At 42.7% G+C, this 25,212-nt stretch overlaps 2 protein-coding genes and 2 pseudogenes across 8 annotated transcripts in view; 2 read left to right on the plus strand and 2 right to left on the minus strand.

Annotated features, from left to right (window-relative positions):
• The window catches only part of TAF1 (TATA-box binding protein associated factor 1), a 143,123-nt gene extending 128,507 nt beyond the window's left edge, over positions 1–14,616 (plus strand). The window contains exons 43-45 of one of the 3 annotated variants that reach the window (XR_014298465.1): positions 5,606–5,800; positions 10,619–10,681; positions 14,600–14,616. The gene's annotated coding sequence lies outside the window, so the exon portion shown is untranslated. Of the gene's footprint in view, positions 1–4,821; positions 4,995–5,605; positions 5,801–7,502; positions 9,225–10,618; positions 10,682–14,599 lie in introns of those variants that run through there. The other 2 variants (XR_014298467.1, XR_014298466.1) reach the window with 2 other exon arrangements.
• A 4,348-nt stretch (positions 14,617–18,964) lies between these two features.
• On the minus strand, positions 18,965–19,993 carry LOC309839802 (suppressor of cytokine signaling 6-like; annotated as a pseudogene). The gene has a single exon. The product of its transcript is annotated as a suppressor of cytokine signaling 6-like (transcript).
• A 130-nt stretch (positions 19,994–20,123) lies between these two features.
• LOC309840078 (suppressor of cytokine signaling 6-like) lies at positions 20,124–23,438 on the minus strand (annotated as a pseudogene). The gene is made up of 3 exons: positions 23,116–23,438; positions 20,995–21,154; positions 20,124–20,902 (listed from the first exon to the last, which is right to left on the minus strand). The product of its transcript is annotated as a suppressor of cytokine signaling 6-like (transcript).
• Positions 23,430–25,212, plus strand: part of OGT (O-linked N-acetylglucosamine (GlcNAc) transferase) — a 37,196-nt gene continuing 35,413 nt past the window's right edge. The window contains exons 1-2 of one of the 3 annotated variants that reach the window (XM_082680891.1): positions 23,430–23,527; positions 23,625–23,670. In XM_082680891.1, coding sequence (XP_082537017.1) covers positions 23,634–23,670 — 37 coding nt within the window. In that variant the 5' untranslated portion in view covers positions 23,430–23,527; positions 23,625–23,633. Of the gene's footprint in view, positions 23,671–25,212 lie in introns of all 3 variants that reach the window. The other 2 variants (XM_082680892.1, XM_082680893.1) reach the window with 2 other exon arrangements.

Consider the following 25,212-nt stretch of genomic DNA (forward strand, 5'->3'; position numbering starts at 1 on the left):
CGCACGGGCTTAGTAGTTGCGGTATGTGGGATCTTAGTTCCCCGACGAGGGATCCAATCTGGGCCCCCTGCATTGGGAGCATGGATTCTTGACCACTGGAGCATCAGGGAAGTCCCCATACTAAGGAATTTGGATATTTTCTTGAAGGCAATTGAGAAAGTCAAGAAATTGGGAAGCCAGGGAGTCAGATGGTCATCCAGATTAATTCTGGAGTCGTCTAGCTGATGACATGGGGTAGGAAAGAAAACTGATAACTAGATTCAAACATTCTTACTGAATAAAGGAGGCTGGGATCATAGTTTTAAGGTTGTGTAGACAGTTACAAAACCAGATGCCACAAGTCTCAAAGGAACAAAAATGGTTTACCCACGAGTGGTGGACTTGGCAACAGGGAGCAAGGAGAAAGCTTCCCTCATTCCCCCAACTCCTCCTCAACTTTGTGGTGGTCAGACTGTGAGAGAAGAAGCAGTCTCCTTCTGGAGAGGAGCGGGAAAGCAGGAGCCTCAGGAGAAAGCCACAATCAGTTAAGACAAGGGCTGGAAGGAAAAGCTCAGCAAAGAAAGCCAGTGCGTAGGGCAGTTACTTTCTCCTGGAACAGGAGCTCCAGAAGGCACAGTGCAAAGGGCTCTGAGAAAAGCAAATGGTGGCAAAAACAGGTTGCAGGTGTATGTGGAGGAAACAGAGCATCTGGGGCTCTAATATCAGTTTTCACCTCTTTTCCAGTCTTAGAAAGGTGGTGACACCTCCTCTGCTGTCATTCTTTTTTTTTGTTTTGCTTTGGCTGCGTTGGGTCTTCATTGCTCCGCGCGAGCTTCCTCTAGTTGGGGTGAGCGGGGGCTGCTCTTCGTTGCGGTGGCTTCTCTTGCTGCGGAGTATGGGCTCTAGAGTGCAGGCTCAGTAGTTGTGGCGCACAGGCTTAGTTGCTCCGCGGCATGTGGGATCTTCCTGGACCAGAGTTCGAACCCCTGTCCCCTGCACTGGCAGACAGATTCTTAACCACTGAGCCACCAGAGAAGTCCTGTCATTCTCTTTTTTTTTTGTCATTCTCTTTTAATACCATTCTTAATGTGCCCCATTACAACCGATTTTAGTTTCACTTGAACATATTTCTAACGCTTACTTTGCTTTCTGTTTAAAATTCATGTGATCAGATTGGCATGTCTCCAAGGAAATACTCTGTCAAACCCTCATGAAATGTGCTCTCTCTGTAGCAAACACCGTGTTATTCTAATATCTTAAGGCTTGGTCCAAAAGCCCAAATTGCTTTCTCTGACACTGTCAACTCCTCCCCACTCTTCCCAGAGCCCTTCTTTCAGTTGGATGAAGAAATGGAAATGCCCCCTTTTGCTCCCAAGGTCTTCAGCTTTTGCCCAAGCATCATTGCAGAGAATTGCTTTGCAAGTGACTTGCCTCCTCTGAGCAGATAGAGGTCAGAAAGTTTGATAGATTCTATGACATACTCCAGATCCACAGTGGGAAGACAGCACCTCATCCCCTTTCAACATTACTTGGCATACAATATTTAATTTTTGTATATATAATGTATAGTACAAGAATTAAAATCTCCAAAAATGTACGTGATAAAGAGTAAGTTTCCCTTCTTCCTCTATCCCCAATTCACTTGCTCTCCCTAGAGACAACTACAGTTATCAGTTTCTTGTTTATTCTTCCAGAAAGATTCTATACATTTATCCACGTATATCCATATATTCCTTTTTAAAAACCACAAATTGTGGCGTAATATGCCCACAGTTTTGCACCTTGCCTTTTTCACTTCACACTATATCCTGAAGATCTTTCTAAGTCAGTCCATAGAGAGCTGCTCATTGTTTTTGCAAATGTGTAGTATTACACTGCTAGCTATACCATAGTTTATTTAACCAGTTTCCCACTGGCAGACTTTTCGGCTACTTCCAACTTTTTGCTCTTGCAAACAACGTTTCAGTGAATATTTTTCTACATGTGTCATTTCAAACATATATTTATAGAATATATGTAGAATAAATATATAGACTATATATAGAATAAGTAGATATAGAATGCATCTCTTGAAGTGGAATATCTAGATCAGACTATGGCACTATCACTTTTGATTGGCCGTGAGGAGGCTTTTTCCAGTGATATCTTGAACACTGTGGCAGCAAGCCATCCACTTCCACAATCTCTGCTACTGCTGCCAAGGGCAACTGTTTCCACTTCCTTTTGTTTCCACTTACAGAATCCTCCCTCTTCTTATGTGGAGTATGTGATAAAACATCTTGTTTAGTGGGTCTGTGCAAAGCCTTCATGGAGAATGCTTCATATATGTGGTGTAATGTGGCTGGTTCTACTTGCTTTTCTTTTCACATTTTTCTACTTATCATCATAACCTTGGTTATGGAAACCCTCTGCTGACCTCCTGGCATGTTCCTTCTCCTTTTCCTCTTTTTCCTACACTTCTTTCTCCCCTCCCCCTTTCTCTCCCTCCTCCTTGTTCTCCTTTCCCTTCTTCTTTTTCTCTTCCACTTCTCCCCTCTTCCTCTTTCTCCTTTGTGATGTTTTTTTTTGTTGTTGTTGTTGCTGCGCACAGACTTTCTCTAGTTGCGTTGAGTGGGGGCTACGCTTTGTTGTGGTGCGTGGGCTTCTCATTTTTGTGGCTTCTCTTGTTGCAGAGCATGGGCTGTAGGCACACAGGCTTCAGTAGTTGTGGCACGCAAGCTCAGTAGTTGTGGCACACGGGCTTAGTTGCTCTCTGGCATGTGGGATCTTCCCGGACCAGGGCTTGAACCCGCGTCCCCTGCATTGGCAGGTGGATTCTTAACCACTGCGCCACCAGGGAAGTCCCTGTGATGGTTTTTGATTTGTCAGGTTGGCTAGGCTACAGTCCCCAGTTATTGAATCAAACTAATCTTTGTATCTCTGTGAAAGTATTTTGTAGATGTGATTGAAGTCCATAAGCAGTTAGCTTTAAGTAAGGGAGATTATCCTGGATAATCTGGGTGGGCCTGATTCAGTCAGTTCAAAGGCCTTAAGCTGAGGCTTCCCTGATGAAGAAGAAATTCCTCCTGTGAACAGCAGCTCCAGCCTGTTCAGGGGTTCTGGCCTGCCCTTCTTGATGGACTGCCCTACAGGTTTTGGACTTGCCTAACCAGCCCCCGCAACTGTGTAAGCCTATTTCTTGCAATAAATCTCTTAATATATATCTTCTACTGGTTCTCTGGTTGAACTCTGACTGATACATCCTTCAAAGTATTTTCTCCATCCAGTCTGGGAAGTCCTCATTTCATTGACAAGTGTAGGGAGGCACTCCCCAAACTCATTTATCTGTTCCTCAAGGGGGAAGAGCGACTTCAGTAAATACTTACAGAGGGCCATCGTTGCCTCTGATTGGAAGGAAACCATTCTTCAGGTGCCAGGAAAGGTTCCCAGTGTGAGGAACAGTGTGCTAGCATTGTCAAGTGAACTATTATTGGTTGGTTGGTTGGTTGGTTGATGCCAGACTGCTGTTAATTGCATAAAAAGAAAGTAAAAATGATTGAACATAAAAGTGAGAACGGGCAGAGTATAAAATAAATATCTATATGTCCATACTGACATAAATAAACGATTGACTGAATAAATAGATAAATAAGTAGAAGAGAAGAGGCAAATCTCCCATGCAGAAGAATTTCAAATAATTTATGTACGTACTCTGCCCTCAAGGAAGTAGAGCATTATTCTCTATTTCTTAAGATTGGGTATGCACAGTGACTTCCTTTCAAAGAGTACAATGTGCAAAAGGGGGAAAGGAGTAACTTTATAGTGGAGAAATCTGACAAATGCTACCTCAGTCAGGCGATCAAGCTCAACATCAACAGTGAAAATCGTGCTGATATTATGTATCACAGCTATGATGCAATGAAAATGGCACTTTACCTCTGTAGTCTTCTCCCCCAAACCTATAATCCTAGTCTAACCACGAGAAAAACATCAGAAAAATACCAATTGAGGGACATTCTGCAAAATAGTTGACCAGCACTTCTCAGAACCATCAAGGTCATCAAAAACAAGAAAAGTCTGAGAAACTATCAGGACCAAGAAGAGCCTAAGATAAGACATGATGACTAAATGTGATGTGGCATCCTGGATAGGATTCTGGAACAGAAAAAGGATATTAGGTAAAAACTAAGGATGTCTGGGGACTTCCCTGGTGGCGCAGTGGCTAAGAATCCGCCTGCCAATGCAGGGGACACAGGTTTGAGCCCTGGTCTGGGAAGATCCCACATGCCGCGGAGCACCTAAGCCCATGTGCCACAACTACTGAGCCCACGTGCCACAACTACTGAAGCCCGCGCGCCTAGAGCCCATGCTCCGCAACAAGAGAATCCACCGCAATGAAAAGCCCGCCTGCCGCAATGAAGAGTAGCCCCCGCTCGCAGCTGCAACTAGAGAAAGCCCGCGCACAGCAATGAAGACAAAATGCAACCAAAAATAAATAAATAAATAAGTAAATAAACCAAAAAAAACCTAAGGAGGTCTGAATAAAGTGTGGACTTTGGTTAATGATGGCATATCAATATTGGTCCATTAATTGTAACAAATGTATCACACTAATGTAGGATGTTAATAATAGGGATGGATGTGGGTATATGAGAACTCTCTGTACTATCATCTTAGTTTTTCTACAAATGTAAAACTGCTCTAAAAAATAAAGTGTATCTCTGGAGACAATACAAATATCAGTGGTCGCCAGAGGTTCTGGGGAAGAAGGGAGAGGGGGGTTTAGGGCAGTGAAACAATACTGTATGATACTGTAATGGTGGATGTGTCATATACATTTGTCAAAGCCCCAAACCATTGCAGGAGCGGCCGGATGCTACAGGTGCCCCCAGCCAGAGCCCAATAGGAAACTGCTACCGCTGCTGCTGCAAGAAGTCAACCTTGAAAACACTGGGAATTCCCTGATAGCAAAAAATGGAAGCTCTGCGTAGAGCTGGTTTCCTCATGGTGCTCAGTTCTGAATCAGTCTCATGCAGGTGTGTCTGAGTGGAGGAGCCTAAGTCCTGGGACCGTGTTCTAGCTACGAAGGAGGCCGGCAGATAGTTCTGACTCTTACATGAGGCGGGGCGGAGCTCATAACGTGGAAAATCTTCCGTGTATGGAAAGGTTATTCCAATAATGAGGGCAGCCGCAAGTATGACACAGATGGTGCTGCTGCCAACTGACGTAGAGGATACAAGAGTTTGGGGGCAGGGTGATGAGTTCCATTTTGAACATGTGGGGTTAGAACACTCACATATAGATGTCTGGACGGTGGTGGGATATTTGAAGGTCCTAGCATAGAGGTAGCAGTTAAAACAACAAGAGGAGGTGGGATGGTCCAGGGAGAGCATGTAGAGTGAGATCAGAAGAAGACAGAAGGTAGAATCCTGGTGTGGAAAATAAAACTTCCCTGAATTTCTCAGTGCTCCTGTAAAAAGACCCAGCCACCTGGGACACGGGGATGTACACAATATAAAGATGGAGAATGTTTGCTTTCACTTCCCCTGCATTTCACTTTTCACATACCGTGAGGATATCTCCAGTCATTTGTCTAGCTCACTGCTCTGATCCAAAGGGATAATAAAACTTTTCTTATCTTTCCAAGAGCTCCAAATGGTTACAGCCGAGACCAGGTCCCCAGGTGAAGCGTCCAAGATTCCAGGAAGACTGAGCTCTATTTCCCTAAGTATTAACACTTCAAAACGGATAAAGCCCAGACTTTGGAGACATCTCTAGGCTGTAAAAGCTGGAGACACAGGATTTACCTGGCTCTTGGAAGGACATGTTAACATTACAAAAGGTTGGTGTAAGAACCGGGATCCTTTCCAGCCCCTCTTAGAGGAGCAAAGCTTTTTATCTCTCCTTTCGGAGGGGAGCAGGATGGCTGTCTCCCAGATATAAATGGAGAAAATCCACTGTTCTCTCTCATCTTTGGGGTGAAACCCGCCACTCACATAGAAAGTTTCCATCAGTTCTCACCCTGTCACCTGTGGGTCTGGGTGTGGGGGACCAACATGGCAATATTACTCTGGCTGTTGATCTGGTTGTGAGTATTAATCAAAAATAACCCTCTTTTCCCTGAGCCAGGTGTCTCGTGTTTCTTTAGTATCCATACATATAATGTACATAACTGTGCAAGTGGGGTAACATCTCAGACCCCTTTCAGCTCTTGAGAAAACATTGGGAAACATGAACATTTAAATGGTGGAAGGAGGAAGAGATTTTAAAAAGAGAGAACAGGGGACTTCCCTGGCGTTCCAGTGGTTCAGACTGCACGCTTCCACTGCAGGGGGCACGGGTTTGATCCCTGGTTGGGGAACTAAGATCCCGCATGCCACGCAGTGCGGCCAAAAATAAAAAAAATTAAAAAGAACAAATGAAATAATGCCATTTGCAGAAACATGGATGGACCTAGAGATGATTATACTAAGTGAAGTTAGAGAAAGACAAATATCATATGATATCACTTATAGGTAGAACCTTAAAAAATGATACAAATGAACAACTTATTTACAAAACAGAAATAGACTCACAGACATAGAAAACAAATTTATGGTCACCAAAAGGGAAAGGAGGGGGGAATAAATTAGGAGTTTGAGATTGACAGATACACACTACTATATATAAAATAAACAACGAGGACCTACTGTATAGCACACGGCAATGTATTCAATATCTTGTAATAATCTGTAATGGAAAAGAATCTAAAAAAGAACATATATATATGTTCTTTGGAAACCTAGGAACGGGAAACCTAGGAACAGGAACGTTTCAAGGGGGTGGCAATTATCTGCAGTGTCAAATGCAGAGGGAAGTCCAGGAGTTCCCTGGTGGCACAGTGGATAAGACTCTGCACTCCCAATTCAGGGGGACCGGGTTCAATCCCTGGTCAGGGAACTAGATCCCACATGCATGCTGCAACTAAGAGTTCACATGCCAAACTAAGGAGCTGGCGAGCTGCAACTAAGGAGCCCCCCTGCCGCAACTAAGACCCGGTGCAACCAAATAAGTATTTTTAAAAATGCATAGGGAAGTCCAATAACATCAAGACCGAAAAGCTTTGGCAGTTTGGAAGTCACTGGTGACTTTTTTTTTTTTTTTTTGCGGCACGCGGGCCTCTCACTGTTGTGGCCTTTCCCGTTGTGGAGCACAGGCTCCGGACGCGCAGGCTCAGCGGCCATGGCTCACGGGCCCAGCCGCTCCGCGGCATGTGGGATCTTCCCGGACCAGGGCACGAACCCGTGTCCCCTGCATCGGCGGGCGGACTCTCAACCAGTGCGCCACCAGGGAAGCCCGCTGGTGACTTTTGCCAAAATAAATTTCAATGGAAATATTTTTCAGTAGTTTGAGGCATGAATGGATTTGAGGAAGTAGAGGCAGCAAACATAGACTACTACTATTTGGAGAAGCTTAAGCTGAGAAAGTAAGGAGAGAAACTGGCACCTGATGAAGATTCAGGGTCAAGAGAGAGTTTTATTTTTGTTTTCTGTTTTTTTAAACAGGAGAGACCTAAGCATGTTTAAGGAGAAGAGGCACCACAGATTGAAATCAAAGAGAGAAGCGTTAATTGATGGAGCAAGTTTCTAAAGGAGATGATTGAAAAAGATGGCACATAGGGCCCAAGTGGATGGGTGATCTTGAACAGGAAGATGGAATGGAGACAAGGATGAGTGTGAATGTAGCTTTGTTTGTAGAAGAGATTAGACACCTGGTGGAAACAACCAGGTGAAGGAGGGGAGAAGGGTGGTTGGTAGTACTAACACAGGGTGAGAGGTTTGTGGGGTGGTTTGGCAGACAGGAACACAAAGGGAATTGAGGCTGCTGGCGAGAGAGTAGTTCTGGTGATCAAGCATGACATTAAGAAAGGTTGGGAAAGGAAGGAAAAGAGGCCAGGAGGGGCTGGGAGACTGGGAGAAAATGGAGGGCTCAAAGGACTGAAGGGGTCCATATGAGATAAAAGAACCAGTGTCCTGTGAGACCCTTACTCCTGAGGAAGCAGGTAGGAGAGGAGCTTGTCTCAAAATGGAATACTGAAGGGTTCGATGTTAGAAGTAAGCAATTCTGGGCCTCAGTAAAGTTCAAGATGTGGTGCTTTGAGTGCAGGTGGCTGAAACGGAATGGAGAAGGTAATTGAGAGAATCACGGGACCCAGAAGTTGCTGGTTCTGTCATCTCCATGGACAATGAGATCCCCTAGTATGAGCACCAGGAATTAGGGTGGAGTGGGAAATCATGGGCTGGGTGCCAGTATCCTTACTTAAGGAGGGAGGAGTGAAGGATATATAAGAATTTTCTAGGCAGACTGGGATGGAAGGATGACCATTCAAGATAGAACAGATTGGAGAAAGGCATGGTTGGATGTGTGAAACAGCCTGATCTTTTCAGGGAACTGAAACCAGTATGAGTGTGAGCACAGGGATGTGCCAGCAGATGAGGCTGGATTAGCAGATGGAACTGACATCGGAGGCACAGCCACTGAGAGGTCTTAAGCAGAGCATAGACATCATTCTGATTTGTATTTTAGATTTTCTAAGATTAACTGTGGAAAACTAGAGTCAGGTAGGGTTAGAAACCAGTTAGAGGGCTCTCGCAGTTGCCTGGGCCAATACCAGGGAAGTGGCACTGGCAGAGGAGGTGGAAGATGAATTCCAGAGCTATTTTGATATCACACGTGTTTTTGCAGCTCTATACCGTTTCACCTATTTTCAGCATATGCAGTATGAAGCCTGGTAGCTTTATCCTTTCCGTTTATGCTTTTATGGCCCAGCTCTTCACCCCAGAAGCAGCTGTCAGGACCTTTGAGAATGGGATCCTTATCAGTTATATCTCCACTTTGCCCACTGGATAGGGCAGGGGATGCACTTATCAAAGGCTTTTGGTCTCAGCTAATTTACTTGTCTTTACTTGCTTTTTTCCCCCTTTACCAAATCCTTCAGTTAGTCTGAGGCAAGAATTTGATACCTTGAACGTTATGGGATCAGGCTGTTTCACTCTTTTTCAGTGCTCTGTTGCCTGGAGCACACATGTGGCAAATTGGAAGGGCTAGTACGGTATATGAGAGTTGAACTCAGTATGTGAAGCTGGCTGACAGGCCCTAGTTAGTACTCTGCCTCCTTTTCAGGGTTACTCTGTCATTTGTGGTAGGCAGAATTCTAACATGGCCCCCAGGATTCCTGCCCACCTGGTGAATACACACCTTCTCCCAGTTCTTTACTCAAAAACTAATCTAGGTGCTGCTGTGAAGGGATTGTGCAGATGTAATTCAGATCCCAAATCAGCTAACTTTAAAAAATAGATATTATCCTAAGGGAGCTGACCTAAACAGCTGGGCTCTTAAAAGGGATTGGGCTCTTCAGTCAGAAAAAGACAAATGCTGTATGATTTCACTCATATCTAAAGTAGTCAAGGGCTTCCCTGGTGACGCAGTGGTTAAGAATCCACCTGCCAATTCAGGGGACACGGGTTCGAACCCTGGTCTGGGAAGATCCCACATGCCGCGGGGCGGCTGGGCCCGTGCACTGTAGCCCAGCCTGTGCCCTGGAGCCCACGAGCCACAACTACTGAAGCCCATGTGCCTAGAGCCCATGCTCCGCAACAGGAGAAGCCACCACAATGAGAAGCCCGCGCACCGCAACGAAGGTAGCCCTTGCTCACCACAACTAGAGAAATCACGTGTGCAGCAACGAAGACACAACGCAGCCAAAAATAAAATAAAGAACTAAATAAATAAATTTATTTTAAAAAATAAAGTAGTCAAATTCATAGAGACAGAAAGTAAAATGGCGGTTACCAGGGGCTGTGGGAGGGGGAAATGGGGAGTTGTTTAATGAATCTAGAGTTTCAATTTTTTTAACATTAATTAATTAATTCATTAATTTATTTATAATTTTGGCTGTGTTGGGTCTTCGTTGCTGCACATGGGCTTTCTCTAGTTGGCGGCGAGTGGGGCTACTCTTTGTTGCGGCGCATTGCGGTGACTTCTCTTATTGCGGAGCAAGGGTTCTAGGCACGCAGGCTTCAGTAGTTGTGGCATGTGGGCTCAGTTGTTGTGGCTCACAGGCTCTAGGACACAGGCTCAGTAGTTGTGGCCCAGGGGCTTAGTTGCTCCGCGGCATGTGGGGTCTTCCCAGACCAGGGCTCGAACCCGTGTCCCCTGCATTGCCAGGCGGATTCTTAACCACTGCGCCACCAGGGAAGTCCCTAGAGTTTCCGTTTTGCAAGATGAAAAAGTTCTGGAGATCTGTTGCACAACAGTGTGAATATACTTAACAGTACCAAACTGTACACTTTAAATGGTTAAGATGGTACATTTTATGTTATTTTTTATCACAAGTTTTAAAAAGTGGGAGGGACTGGGCTCTTTCTGGTGAGATTCAAACTGTGAGAGGAGTTTGACACGAGGGGGATTCTCCGTCGCTGACTTTGTAGATGGAGGGGGCCATGTGGCAAGTAATGTGGGTTGCCTCTACGAGCTGAGAGTGGCCTCCAGCTGACTGACATCAAAGATGTGGGAACCTCGGTCCTATGACCATGAGGAACTAAATTCTGCCACAACCACATGAGTTTGGAAGAGTATCCTAAGCCTCAGGTGAGTCTGCAGCCTGACATCTTCATTTCAGCTGGTGAGACCCTGAGCAGAGGACCCAGGTAACCTGTGCCTGGATTTCTGGTCCATAGAAACGGTGAGAAAATAAACGTGTGTGTGAGTGTGTGTGTGTGTGTGTGTGTGTGTGTGTGTGTGTGTGTGTGTTTGGTATGTGTTTTTAAATGAAAATTTTATTTATACTCTGTATATATAAGTAGATACATAAATTCTTGTACAATTTATTTCCAGAAATATGCAAGACATTGCTATTATTTGTTTACAAACCAAACCACATATTACAATCAGTGGACTTGGGATGATTCAGTTGAGCTTCTAAGTACAAATGGTTTTACATACCTGATTGAAACATACAGAAAAAGTATAAACTACAGCAGTCTGGACTGCAAGTATTAATCTCATGACACTCCAACACGACTATAAAATTTCTAACACAACATATATACTTATCACAAATTCTATAAGAATTTTTCATCATCTCTGGATGTAGAATTTGTAACACTTTCCAGAAACAGTAACGAAACATTTTGCCATGTCATGATTGATTAATATAAAGGATGATTATAAAAATACTTTCTTTACAGGATTAAAAAAAGTATTAAAAGAAACTAAATTTGTGATTACTAGTGTACCAACACTTTATTTTAGAAATATAAAGTTATTTATGGAACCGGCAATTGTTCCTTATTAGACTATTCAACAAAACTGTCTATTGCTGATAGTATGATTTCATTTTCAAATTAAGAATTCACACTTGAAAAACAAGGGCCTACTGTATAGCACGGGGAACTATATTCAATACCTTGTAATAACCTATAATGGGAAAGAATCTGAAAAAGAATATATATATGTATATATATGTATAACTGAATCACTTTGCTGTACAGCTGAAACTAACACAACATTGTAAATCAACTATACTTCAATTTAAAAAAAAGAATTCACGGAGTCCCCTGGTGGCCTAATGGTTAGGATTCTGGGCTTTCACTGACGAGGGCCTGGGTTCAATCCCTGGTCGGGAAACTGAGATCCCACAAGCCGCGTGGTGAGGCCAATAAAGAAAAAAAATTCACATTTGATGAAAAGCCATTGTGATTTAAATATATATATAATAGGTATTTTAAATCATTCATAAAGCATTATTTCTCACGTGAAATGTATAATAATTAAAATCGCAATTTCCGAAGGCATTTTAAACAAAATGTTTAGACTTACAGCTTTAGCAGAGACATTGCACATAACCTATTTAAGATTTTAGTAACTTTTATCTTTTTATCCAGTTTTGAATGCTGGCTCAAATTATAATGTAGGGCTTCCCTGGTGGCGCAGTGGTTGAGAGTCCGCCTGCCGATGCAGGGGACACAGGTTCGTGCCCCGGTCAGGGAAGATCCCACATGTCGCGGAGCGGCTGGGCCCGTGAGCCATGGCCGCTGAGCCTGCGCGTCCGGAGCCTGTGCTCCACAACGGGAGAGGCCACAACAGTGAGAGGCCCGCGTACCGCAAAAACAAAAAACAAAAACAAAAAAAATTATAATGTATACTGTTTTTTATTTGTTTGGCCGTGCGGCTTTTGGCACATGATTTTCTTTAAGAGCAAGATGGTTGCCCTGTGTAGCTGGTTTCCTTAAAACCTATTTTTTAGTTCTATGATCATTTCCTGCAATAAATATTTTGACCTTCTGCATTTTCAGATTATGGCTCCAAGTAGAAAGAGAACAGTTTCTCTTAGACAGATTGAGAGACAGAATCAGGGACACACAGAAAATTTCCAAATTCCTTCTATAGCTTATTATTTGTAAAAATTCATAGTAGAGTCCTAATAAGCCTGACAATAGCTCTGGCCTTCACGTTTTGTGATGAAACATTTGACAAAAACCACTTTGATCCATTTAGTATGGCAAATGGACACAGCTTTCCTGTTTTCCTTTTTTTGTCTTGAGCTCAGATTTTTAGAAGCACATATTTTAAAAATCAAGTACAGGTTTTTCCAAGTGCCATTTAATAGAATCCAAAAATATTATCAAAATTATTTAGGCCAAACTATGGGTTAAAGTTTTATCTCTCTTTTTTCCCTTCCATTTTTTTTCTTGGCTGCACCCTGCACAGCTTGTGGGATCTTAGTTACCCAACCAGGGATTGAATCTGGGCCCTCGGCAGTGAGAGCACAGTGTCCCAACCACTGGACCTCCAGGGAATTCCCTACCTTCCATTTTTAACTAGACTCTTTGAGTATCATATAAAATTAACCTTTCACATTAGGTTGTGCTACCTATGTCTAATGGCTCTCTTTATATACAAAAGTAGAAAATATTGCAAATACCTTCTTCTTTCTAAATGTTTATACAATTAAATGTTTATACATTTAATTAAGGCAAATACTTTTATTTTTATTGATATACAATCAGAACTTAATTTCAGACTGCATTATAACAGGGCATATTTCAAGGTATTTTATAATATGGCTACACAAAGGCACATTAAAATTGTCTTTCTGAATAGAACAGTATTAACGTTTGCCCTCTAAAATGACACAAAATAAAATTTTTAAACTTTTAAGCAAACAGACCATTTAAAAAATGGGCAGAAGACCTGAATAGACATTTTTCCAAAGAAGACAAACGGATGGCTAACAGGCACATGAAAAGACGCTCAACATAGTTAATCATCAGGGAAATGCAAATTAAAACCACAGTGAGATATCACCTCACACCTGTCAGGATGGCTGTCATCAAAAAGAACACAAATAAACATTGGCAAGGATGTGGAGAAAAGGGAATGTTACACTGTTGGTGGGAATGTAAATTGGCGAAGCCACTGTGGAAAACAGTGTGGAGGTTTCTCAAAAAACTAAAAGTAGAACTACTATATGATCCAGCAATTCCAATCCTGGGTAGATATCTGAGGACAATGAAAACACTAATTTAAAAAGATACATGCACCCAATGTTCATAGCAGCACTATTTACAATTGCTGAGATATGGAAGCAACCTAAGGGTCCATCTACAGAGGAATGGATAAAGAAGATGTGGTATACAGATATACAATGGAATACTACTCAGCCATAAAAAAGAATGAAATTTTGCCGTTTCCGACAACATGGATGGACCTGGAGGCTATTATGCTTAGTGAAATAAGTCAGAGATAGAAAGACAAATACTGCGTGTTATCATTTATATGTGGGATCTTAAAAATAAAACAAATAAATGAACATAACAAAACAGAAACAGACTCACAGATATAGAGAACAAACTAGTGGTTACTACTGGGGAGAGGGACGGGGGAGAGGCAAGATACAGGTAGGGGATTAAGAGGTACAAAGTACTATGTATAAAATAAATAAGCTACAAGGATATATCGTACAGCAAGAGAATATAGCCAATATTTTATAATAACTATAAATGGAATGTAAAACTTTTAAAAATTGTGAATCACTATATTGTACACCTGAAACCCTATATAATATTGTACATCAACTATACCTCAATAAAAATAGTGAAATAAAATAAAAGCTCACCGGGTGAAAATTTTTTAAAGTTTTAAAACATTTAGATGAAAATCAGAATAATCTGAACTTGACACTGAATAGTTAGATCTTATACACATAGTATCACATGAGGAAAACGTGGGGAACAAGCTACGCACACGTGATAAAATGGGTTTCAGGGCAGTCCAAAGGCCTCTGTGCACTATGGTTTCACACAAAGCACTTGTAAATGCTTCTAGAAACATGGAAAAGTCATTTCAACAGTTATTATTAATATACAGTGGCTCTCTGACAATACCTGCCATCTAATATAGATGCACAAGACTTTTAACTCACCCTAGATATATGTTAAATTGTTTAAAAATAAATAACTTTGCAAAAGAGTAGTTTAAATGTATTACATTAATTTGATAACAAGCTTACAACTCTGTAATAATTCTAAATCCAAATAGCTTATAGTGAACACAGATGATATTAATATAATATTCTCCATATTCTCCATCTTCTTATTAGGTGAAAACATATCAGAAAATGAGAGGAGTCTCCACAAGGTACGATCGACACCGGCTAGAATTCAGTACTTTTTCCCCTTTAAGTCAAAAGAAATAGTGCCATGGTATTATGGCTTTGTGCCTTTTCTTGGTAATATCTCAATTCTGACCCTAAAAAACAAATAGAGAAAAAAGTGGGGATACAGTTACGTTTGAATGACAAAGCCATTAAGTTTGACTTACCTAGGACTTTTACCCTTGTGATTAAATGAGGGTAGGGAAAACTAAGTGACAAAGGAAGAAACATCTCGAATTACAGGTTTCATCTTAGATAGAAAGAGTTTTCTTGTGTAACTGGAAACACCTTCTGGTCAGGGCAATCTCAAAACACTACATTACAGCATTGTGCAATGAATAAACACTCTGCATTTCAAAATAACTAAAAATATTGGGGATAACCACCCCCATGACTACTGAGTTAGACATAAAATGCTTAACTAATGATTCCAAATTACTCAAGACTTAGCTAAATTTAAAATAAACAAATAAAAAACTTTAAAGAATGGCAGTACATATGATAGGCAATAAGACTTCCATATATCTGATATGGTTTAATATTTTTCTCACATAATGCTTCACACTTTCCACATTTTTTTCCAGCTAGAGTCTTTGGTGGGGGCAGGGGTCAAATCTAGCATATTTTACTAGCGACTACATTAAAGAAAAATATAAATCCAACTGCAAAACAATGTTTTCTTTTTATCTAAGTCAACTCAAAACCTAATGTAAATTTGAATGTTGCAAGAGAATCCGCCAATCCACTTATGCAAATTAGTGGTACAGTCAAGTTCTACCCAAGAAAATATGACTAAACTGAAGAAATTGAGGTAAAGCGTTTGCCAGAGGAAAGTATAGATGCAGAAAATTGCTATCATAGGAATCTAAGTTCATGTAATATTTCTTTAATAATAGTTCTAGTTCCATAGTTCTTTATATATTATGCCAATTTGTATCAGAGTTTAAAGGCAGAAAAGGCAACAATTTCTAAATTGGTGGGCTACATTTCTTCAAGATTTTTTTTTTTTTTTTGCAGTACGCGGGCCTCTGACTGTTGTGGCCTCTCCCGCCGCGGAGCACAGGCTCCGGACGCACAGGCTCAGCGGCCATGGCTCACGGGCCCAGCTGCTCCGCGGCATGTGGGATCCTCCCGGACCGGGGCACGAACCCGCGTCCCCTGCATCGGCAGGCAGACCCTCAACCACTGCGCCACCAGGGAAGCCCTCTTCAAGATTTTTTAATGTAAGGCCATTTTCTTTTAACATCTTTATTGGAGTATAATTGCTTTACAATTGTGTTTTAGTTTCTGCTGTATAACAAAGTGAATCAGCTATACATATACATATATCCCCATATTCCCTCCCTCTTGCGTCTCCCTCCCATCCTCCCTATCCCATCCCGCTAGGTGGTCACAAAGCACTGAGCTGATCTCCCCCTGTGCTATGGGGCTGCTTCCCACTAGCTATCTGTTTTACATTTGGTAGTGTATATATGTCCATGCCACTCTCTCACTTCGTCCCAGCTTACCCTTCCCCCTCTCTGTGTCCTCAAGTCCATTCTCTACGTCTGCGTCTTTATTCCTGTCCTGCCCCTAGGTTTTTCAGAACCACTTTTTTTTTTTTTAGATCCCATATATATGTGTTAGCATACGGTATTTGTTTTTCTCTTTCTGACTTACTTCACTCTGTATGACAGACTGTAGGTCCATCCACCTCACTACAAATAACTCAGTTTCGTTTCTTTTTATGGCTGGGTAATATTCCATTGTATATATGTGCCACATCTTCTTTATCCATTCATCTGTCGATGGACACTTAGGTTGCTTCCATGTCCTGGCTATTGTACATAGAGCTGCAGTGAACATTGAGGCACATGACCCTTTTTGAATTATGGTTTTCTCAAGGTATATGCCCAGGAGTGGGATTGCTGGGTCATATGGTAGTTCTATTTGTAGTTTTTTAAGGAACCTCCATACTGTTCTCCATAGTGGCTGTATCAATTTACATTCCCACCAACAGTGCAAGAGGGTTCCCTTTTCTGCACACCCTCTCCAGCATTTATTGTTTGTAGATTTTTTGATGATGGCCATTCTGACTGGTGGGAGGTGAAACCTCATTGTAGTTTTGATTTGCATTTCTCTAATAGTTAGTGATGTTGAGCGTTCTTTTATGTGTTTGTTGGCAATCTGTATATCTTCTTTGGAGAAATGTCTATTTAGGTCTTCTGCCCATTTTTGGATTGGGGTGTTTGTTTTTTTGATATTGAGCTGCATGAGCTGCTTGTAAATTTTGGAGATTAATCCTTTGTCAGTTGCTTCATTTGCAAATATTATCTCCCATTCCGAGGGTTGTCTTTTCGTCTTGTTTATGGCTTCCTTTGGTGTGCAAAAGTTTTTAAGTTTCATTAGGTCCCATTTGTTTATTTTTGTTTTTATTTCCATTTCTCTAGGAGGTGGGTCAAAAAGGATCTTGCTTGTGATTTATGTCATAGAGTGTTCTGCCGATGTTTTCCTCTAAGAGTTTTATAGTGTCTGGCCTCTAAGGCCATTTTTACAAAATATACAAACCACTAGATGAAAATGAAGGCAACAGAAAAATTCAACTTTTCATAACCAAAAAATTAGCACAACCTTAAAAATAATTTAGAAAAGAATGTTGTAAAAGATACACCCCTCTAGGTCGTCGCAGAGCACCGAGCTGATCTCCCTGTGCTATGCTGCTGCTTTCTACTATATTTTAGCAGCATTAGGATGCAGGGTAAAATGGAGTGTATGTGGTAATATAGGACAAATATTTCATAGAGTGTAGCTTATTGATAACCACCACAAGATCCTGTGTGATTTACATGCCTCTTAAAAATATATAGGAGCTCAGTTCATTTTGTGCTATTTTATTGTGTTTTTTTGTTTGTTCGTTTTTTGCGGTACGCGGGCCTCTCACTGTTGTGGCCTCTCCCGTTTCAGAGCACAGGCTCCGGACGCACAGGCTCAGCGGCCATGGCTCACGGGCCCAGCCGCTCCGCGGCATGTGGGATCTTCCCGGACCGGGGCACGAACCTGTGTCCCCTGCATCGGCAGGAGGACTCTCAACCACTGCGCCACCAGGGAAGCCCTTATTGTGTTTTTTAACTTAATTACCGTCAAAAAAAAATGTTTGTATGCATGTGGTTTGTCTTTGTATAACCTTCCTTTACTTTCAGAAATGAACGCAAATACATTTGTATTAAAAATTTTTTAAATTACACTTTTCTTGTTAGGAGATAAAAAAAATTTCTAATAAAAGTCCCCATCTCTTTTTAGGCATACATAATTACAATAGAAATGTGACACAATTCACACCATTATTTCACTCCTATACTCACCTGGATCTAGGTATATACCCAGATAGTGATTTGGCTTACCTCTATGTCTCCAAATAACTGAGGCAAATACAAAAAAAAAGCCCAAGAAATAAAATTACTCTTAAAATAGGTCAATGAGCTTGTATACTTCAGTTACATTTCCACTTTGTTTAATCATGCTAAATAAAAAAAAAGTTTGTTTTCTTCTCATTCCATGATGCCCTATTATATACCACCAGGTACTAATTTTACAGAATTCCTAATATGTTTTACATATACATGTTTTATTTATATATATTTCCATTTCTAATATCATAGCAAAAGTCAACTTAGCTATTTTAAGAATGCTTTACATATGATATAAATTTTTAATAATAATATCTAATTAGTGTGATATCACAAATCTTAACTTCTTTGTATGTACTATTTGATTATTAAAATATCACTCTCTTGAAATAACAACAACAAAAAAGATATACTGCAGATCTGCATTCTATTACCCAAGCTATGTCAATTCATAATTCTAAATCTTTCTAAAGTATGAGATTAAAAATCACTTTTAGTGTATATATAAATTCTGCATGTTTTTTTGAGGTACGCGGGCCTCTCACTGTTGTGGCCTCTCCCGTTGCGGAGCACAGGCTCCGGACGCGCAGGCTCAGCGGCCATGGCTCACGCGGGCCTAGCCGCTCCGCAGCATGTGGGATCTTCCCTGACCGGGGCACGAACCCGTGTCCCCTGCATCGGCAGGCGGACTCTCAACCACTGCGCCACCAGGGAAGCCCAAGACTTTCCTTTTTAAAGAACCAAAAATAAACTCAAGACACGTTGGCAATACTGCCCCACCCCTAAACAAATTGATTACTCTTTTCACCTAAATCTTTAACAGTTATGGCAGCCAAAGATTTTGATAGTAATGAAAGTTTGTCAATTATATTTCAATCTCTTTTTCTGGAACCCAAAGTGCAGGATGCAGGGTTCTCCTAATCTTTCAGTAATGCTTCTCCTGTCAATAATTCTTCATTTTGTTTGGCAAAGGCAGTTTTTGAAATAAGTCTATTCTGATATACTGACATATAACAAATAGCACCCGCAGGAATCGTGATACTTGGTTGGTGAGTCTGACAGGGTAAATTGCATATCCAGGCAACCGAGACCTTGAATAACAAAAAGCTCCATTTCCAGAGTCCCTGGTTGAATGTTTAATTAGATCAGCAAATTGTCCATCCACATCTGGTTGTTCATAAAAGCAAAACCTAACATTTGAGTGCTCAATTCTAGTGTGAAGTGTTTACCATGGAAGCAAAAGCTGGAGCTTAAAAGATAACAGTCATCAGAACTAGCCGGAGCAAGAAAAGAACCATCTGGCACATTTGCTAGATTTCCTTCTGTCTCCCAGCATGTGATTTGTCCCCAGCACTATCCTTATTTCACAAGTTTTCTCAGCTTCTCTGCAAAGCTTGTCACAACCATAAGACCACTACTTTCCACTGAGTCACAAACTCTTGGGCTTCCCTGGTGGCGCAGTGGCTGAGAATCCACCTGCCAATGCAGGGGACATGGGTTTGAGCCCTGGTCCAGGAAGATCCCACATGCCATGGAACAACTAGGCCCGTGTGCCACAACTACTGAGCCTGCACTCTAGAGCTAGAGCCCACGAGCCACAACTACTGACCCGTGAGCCACAACTGCTGAGGCCCATGCGCCTAGAGCCGGTGCTCCGCAGCAAGAGAAGCCACTGCAATGAGAAGGCCGTGCACCACAACAAAGAGTAGCCCCTGCTCGCTGCAACTAGAGAAAGCCTGCACGCAGCAACGAAGACCCAATGGAGCCAAAAATAAATAAATTTAAAAAATGAATAAACTAAAAAAAAGAAAGAAACTCTTGCAACCACAGGAGCAGAGTCAGGATCAAAATTCAAATGATAGCACGTATACTTTCAGACACATGGACATCTGTGCTGGTAAGTCCACCGACGTTCCTTTGGATTTGATTTTTCTGCATTGGAGGTGGCAGTGGTGAGTGTGGAGGGACATCATCATGACTCACTCTTGGGCTTTGCAGTGTGACACCTGAGGTGCCAATGAACAAGCCATATACAGACTTGTCCACAAAGATCTCTGGGGCAACGACTAGGTCCTGGTTTTCATTTTTGGAGAAAGAGTTCTCTCCCGCTTGAGAAGCAACTGCAGAAACTTCCATGGAAAAACTGTCCAGACAATAGGCAATGCTTCCAAAGCATACATCCCCCTCATTTCTAGGCACAGAATACCAAACGCAGTCTTGACGGGTAAGTCCAATAACTACAGGCACGTGTTCATTGTGGTGAAGACGCAAATCTCCATTCTGAGATTCTGAACTCTTTAATGAATTATTTTGTTCTCGGCACACAGTTTCAGGCTGAAGACTGAAAATCTTTTCAGACATCCTTACGTGTTGGATTTGGATTGGAAGAATGAACCAGGGCTTTGAATCTCACTTCCTCCATTTTGATACACTGCTCCTCAGAGTTTGTAGGTCAAGAGACTAAGGGTAGGACTATAGTGATGATTGACGAGGAAAGTGGACCTTATTGGTCTTTTGAGCTCTCGCATCTTTAAAGACTATTGGTGCTGAGGAGAGGAAAACGTATCCTCATCTGGCAGAGCTCCCAGAGGGTGTGCTCCCCGTGCTTTTCTGCTTTTGTTCTGCAGAAAGCCGCCTTTTTAATGTACCCATTAGGCTTTCAGTCTTTGATCTATTTTGTTCTACCTTTTTCATCTTCCCTGTTGATATCACAGCTGGCCATGTCTTTACCATAGCAGCTACCAAATAAGGAATCATTTTTTCCAAACTCACTGGCTAGTGATGGTTGCTGTGCTACCATGAAATCAGTTTCTTTACTTTTATTCGGGCTCAAAGATTTCCGGAAGGTTTTAAAACGAATTTTCTTCGTTATGAGTGGTTAGCTACTCCGGGGGGTGGGGGTCGATCTCTCTCTGGAATATTATCCCCAAACATCTGGAGAGCCTGTGGCGCTACATCTAGGTATTTTTCCAGCTTCACTGAACCTTTGGAGCCATTTTCCGGCGGCAACTGCGCGGCGGCGGCGGCGGCGGCGGCGGCGGCGGCCAGAGCGTGTCTCCGGCTCTCTCGCCGAGCGCTGGCGCGACTGCTCTGAAGTGTGCGTTGTTTCAAGCCGCTAAATTGGTGGGCAATTTGCGAGACAGTAACAGAAAACGAATACACCATTAGCGGTATGATTACGGTGGCAAAGTTTGGGATTGCGGTGGAAGAAGCGGCTGGTTTATTTTAGGTGATTCTGAATTTACAATTGCCCACAAAAGGGAGAAAAACAAACAAACAGAAATCAGTGTGAAAGAGAACACACAAAAGCACCTCCATCAATGCCCAGGTCAGGCCTTCTTGGTCACCCTCCTCCAGCCTGAAGTGACTGTTCCCTCCTCAGATATTTATAGACAGTGATGTATTTTATCACCTTAATAATACTCTTCTGTTTTATGCTCTAGCGGCTTTTTGTGTCTACCTAACTGGGCTTCAATTTCCTTGAGGGCAAAGATCTTGTCTTGCTGATTTTTGTGTCTCCCACAGTGCCTTGCACTCTAGTAAATGTTACTTGATTGGCCAAAGAAGATGCATTTATCTGATAAGTCCTTCCAACTAAACCCTCCAGGTGCTACTGCTGGAAGGTACCTGGAGGGGGTTCTTGAGACTCCAACAGGAGTTTTTCCTTATTGAATCACTGTGAGCCCCACCACCCAGCTTTCCACAGCAGCGTCCTTTGACTCCTCTCAGGATAAGGAAACTTAGACCACAAGTATGGATGGGCCAAATAGCCTGCCTGGCTGGGAACATAATCTGGCATTTAACAAGAAGAAGAGTTTTACTTAATTAGCTAGCACCCACTAATCAGTAAGGCCTAAACATCTGCCAGTGGAATCTGAGAAGTCCGTTCTAAAAGTTGAAAAGCTGATTTTATTCACCACAGATGGAGCACTTCTGCCGGGGAAGGGGGGGAGCGGGGAGAAAAAGGTTTTACCAGTTAAATCAAATTAAGAGAAGAGGTTGGTGCCCAACTTCCAGGAGAGTTTGTGTAGTGAACTTCGTCTTTTTCACTGCATCTGACTCGTAATTATGGATGTGATAGAAGAAATGATCAATATTACAAATTTCCTCTGTGCCCATATCCATAATTAACAGTATGTGAGCTGTCTCAAAGAAATTGAAGCAAAATTTGAGGACTTAAGGGTGTGTGTGTGTGTAGGCAGTTGGCTAGGTAGTAGAAACATTTTGAAGAAATTCACCGACTTGCTTTCTTAGATCAAGGACTTTTTTTTTTTTTCTTGGAAAAAAGAAGGCTCCGAGAGACACAACTTGTTGCCTCCATTGGTTTATAATTTCTTGCTGATGTGGCAAGCTACCTTAAATCCTTCCTGGAACAAGAGATGAGATACAAATTAATACCAATGTGACAAAATGTCCGAACAGTGGACTTGAAACTGCAGGAGATCATAAAGAACTGATTTGTTCAATAAGTGGAGGCAATTTAGTTTCAATCTCGACGTGTGGTTTAGGTAGATGGCAAATGAATCCATTTATCATTGTTGAGCTGCCTTGAGTTACATATCACTGATTGTACCGTTCTGCAGAGCTACGTGGTGGAAATGAAGTCACAACTCAGAAGAGTCATGGATTTTGAGGAATATGAATCGTCTTTAACATTTTTATGGCTGCTGCCTTTGGAGTGCAAACTCTCAGCATGTCCCCGAGTTATGAAGCATTTGCCATAATACTGTGGGCAAAACTATCCTGAACACCAAAAGGATTTGGAAATTTCGGGCTATATGGCCCAAATCTGAGATGCTTGGGTTCACTTGGCCCTGTGAAACTCTCAATCTTTTTCATCAAAGTGCTTAAATCAATGGCTGGAATCAGAATTAAGACGTGTTCTAATTGGAACCCTCTCTGCCATCGTTTTGAATTCCAGCCTTTGAAATGTAACCATTTAAATTTACTTGCTCAGAATTGATTCATCAACCTTGTAACTATCCCTTTTTGTACGAATAAAGTTGATGAAACTTTTGTAGATGCCTTTGGTATTTCTATTAAAATCTACGTTCTTGGCTGGGTAGTGGACTATACTTTACCACTCTGCCAAAAATGTAGCCATCATGTGTATGTTTCTTTTTCATCTTCCGCTTCGCTAGTAGAAAACTTGGACGGTCCTGCCCCAGACAGTGCCCTAGCCGCGAGTCGGGTTGACAGGGTTGCTCGCATGCGCTCTCGACACAAATCGTGTTTGTCGCAATGGGCCCTGTGCGGAAGGCTACATAGGAAAGAGTGACTTTGATTATAGTCATTTTGATCACATAAGTGGTTACCGCGCTACTTCCGCGCTGGTACTTGATTGTAACAGAAAGTAGTTCCGGTCCGTGTTGTCTCGGCCGAGGAGCCGTCGCCGCCATTTCAAGACCGTGAGAGGTAGATGGCCAACCAGAGTTCGTAAGGTTCGGTGCCTGTACTGTTGCCGCCGCTTAAGCCTGCCAAAGCAGTGGTACGGCTGCTGCCCTCGTATTTGCTACCTCTAGAAACATTCTTGCCAGTAGTGGCGGCAGCGGGACTCAGTTACCCCCTTTTCGCACTCCCTCCAGAAGCTCCAGATGGCGTCTTCCGTGGGCAACGTGGCCGACAGCACAGGTACTGGTGTCTGTTCTACCTTGGCAGACGCCCCCTTGGGGTCTCGCGCCGTCCTTTGCCTCTCATCACTCCCTTCCCTCTAGCCATCCCCATTACATCAGTGGCATCGCTGAGCTTTTCGTCGTCTACCGGCATCCGATCGCGGTTTCTGCTGTCGTCCGTTCCTTAAACATTTCCTCTCGCTTGCTTGTTTTTTGCTTCCTTTCTTGCTTTGTAATCCTGTGCATTTTCTAGCCTTCTACTCTCTCGGGACGCTTCTTCCACACGTGCGCGCTTAGGATGTCTTGGAATGGACTGCATTGGAATCCCTGTCCTTCTCGCTGCCTTTCACTTGCCTTCCCCGCCGTATTCTCTCCTAATTCAGCTCACCGCCCCCTCCTCTTCCCCCTCCACGTCCTCCTCCACCCTGCTCCCCTTAGCCCGATTTGGTGGTCCTCTGTCAATCGAGGGAGCGGGTGCCGCTCCGAGGTAATCGTATCCTCACTTTGTATCACCCCAAGGACGGGCACAAGCTCCTGGGTGTGCTTCGAGTAACCTCGACGAGAGGATTTTGAAGCAGCACCCCCCGGGCAGCGCCTTTCTGCTGTGTCTTCGGTTGAGTGGCCCCGGTTTCGATTGGAAATTTCCAGGGGTTCCTTTTGCCATCGCTCAATTCCACCCGCTGCCCCCAGCCTGGATTTCCCACCCTGTCCTCCTCCCTCCCCTCCCGCAGGCAGCCACACCCTTTCCTTCGCGAGGTTGCCAGCCCTGCGGTCCACTTCCTACCCTTGGGGAGAAACCACCCTGGTGCTGGGGTTTTGGCGTTGACCATCCTGCCCGCCAGTTTCTCGCTTTGTGTTACTTTCTCCCTGTATTCCTCCGCCGCCGCCGCCTCTGGGTCTTCCATCCCCATTCTTTAGCCCGGTATCTCTTTATTCATAGGGGGTGTATTTTTTTTAAGTTTTCATCCCTGCTTGAAGAGTTTGTAAAGCAACTGGAGTGTAGCTGCACAAGTGCAAGGCGGTTGCCCTTTTAGACAATTAGTCGAGAGTATTTGGTACTAAAAATAAGGAAACAACCAAATTATAGGAGTGTCCTTCAGCTGCCTTTCCATATTGAGGCTATTTGGGGCGGGAGGGAGGGGGGATTGGGCTGCGGTTCTAAGGTTTCCCACGAGGTTATTTTTTTGTTGATTTCTCAGTTGAGATGTGTCAAGGGTTTTATTGTTTTTGAACATTTGTGCACTAAGAAGTGAATCTTCAATTGTCTTAGCCATGATTGTAGGTAGTGGGATTAGTTATTAGTCTGTGTTCCCCTCCCTCTCAGGGATTTTTAAAGATTTAAGATTCTGTCCTAGATTCTCCTGTACTAGCTTGCCCTTTTCTACGTGTTTTTTTATTTGAGGAAGTTATCATTTCGAGCGTTAAAATAGCAGGCGGCCTTGAAACGTTAATAATGTCTTAAAATAAGGAGCTAGGAAGTTCTAGAGACTTGTCTAAAATGTGATTTTCTAGTTTCTCTCATAGATATAACCGCCCCCAGAGTTGGATGCAGGTCTCTCTG

This window comes from Grampus griseus, assembly GCF_964374135.1.
Source record: "Grampus griseus genome assembly, chromosome: X".
Taxonomy (NCBI): domain Eukaryota; kingdom Metazoa; phylum Chordata; class Mammalia; order Artiodactyla; family Delphinidae; genus Grampus; species Grampus griseus.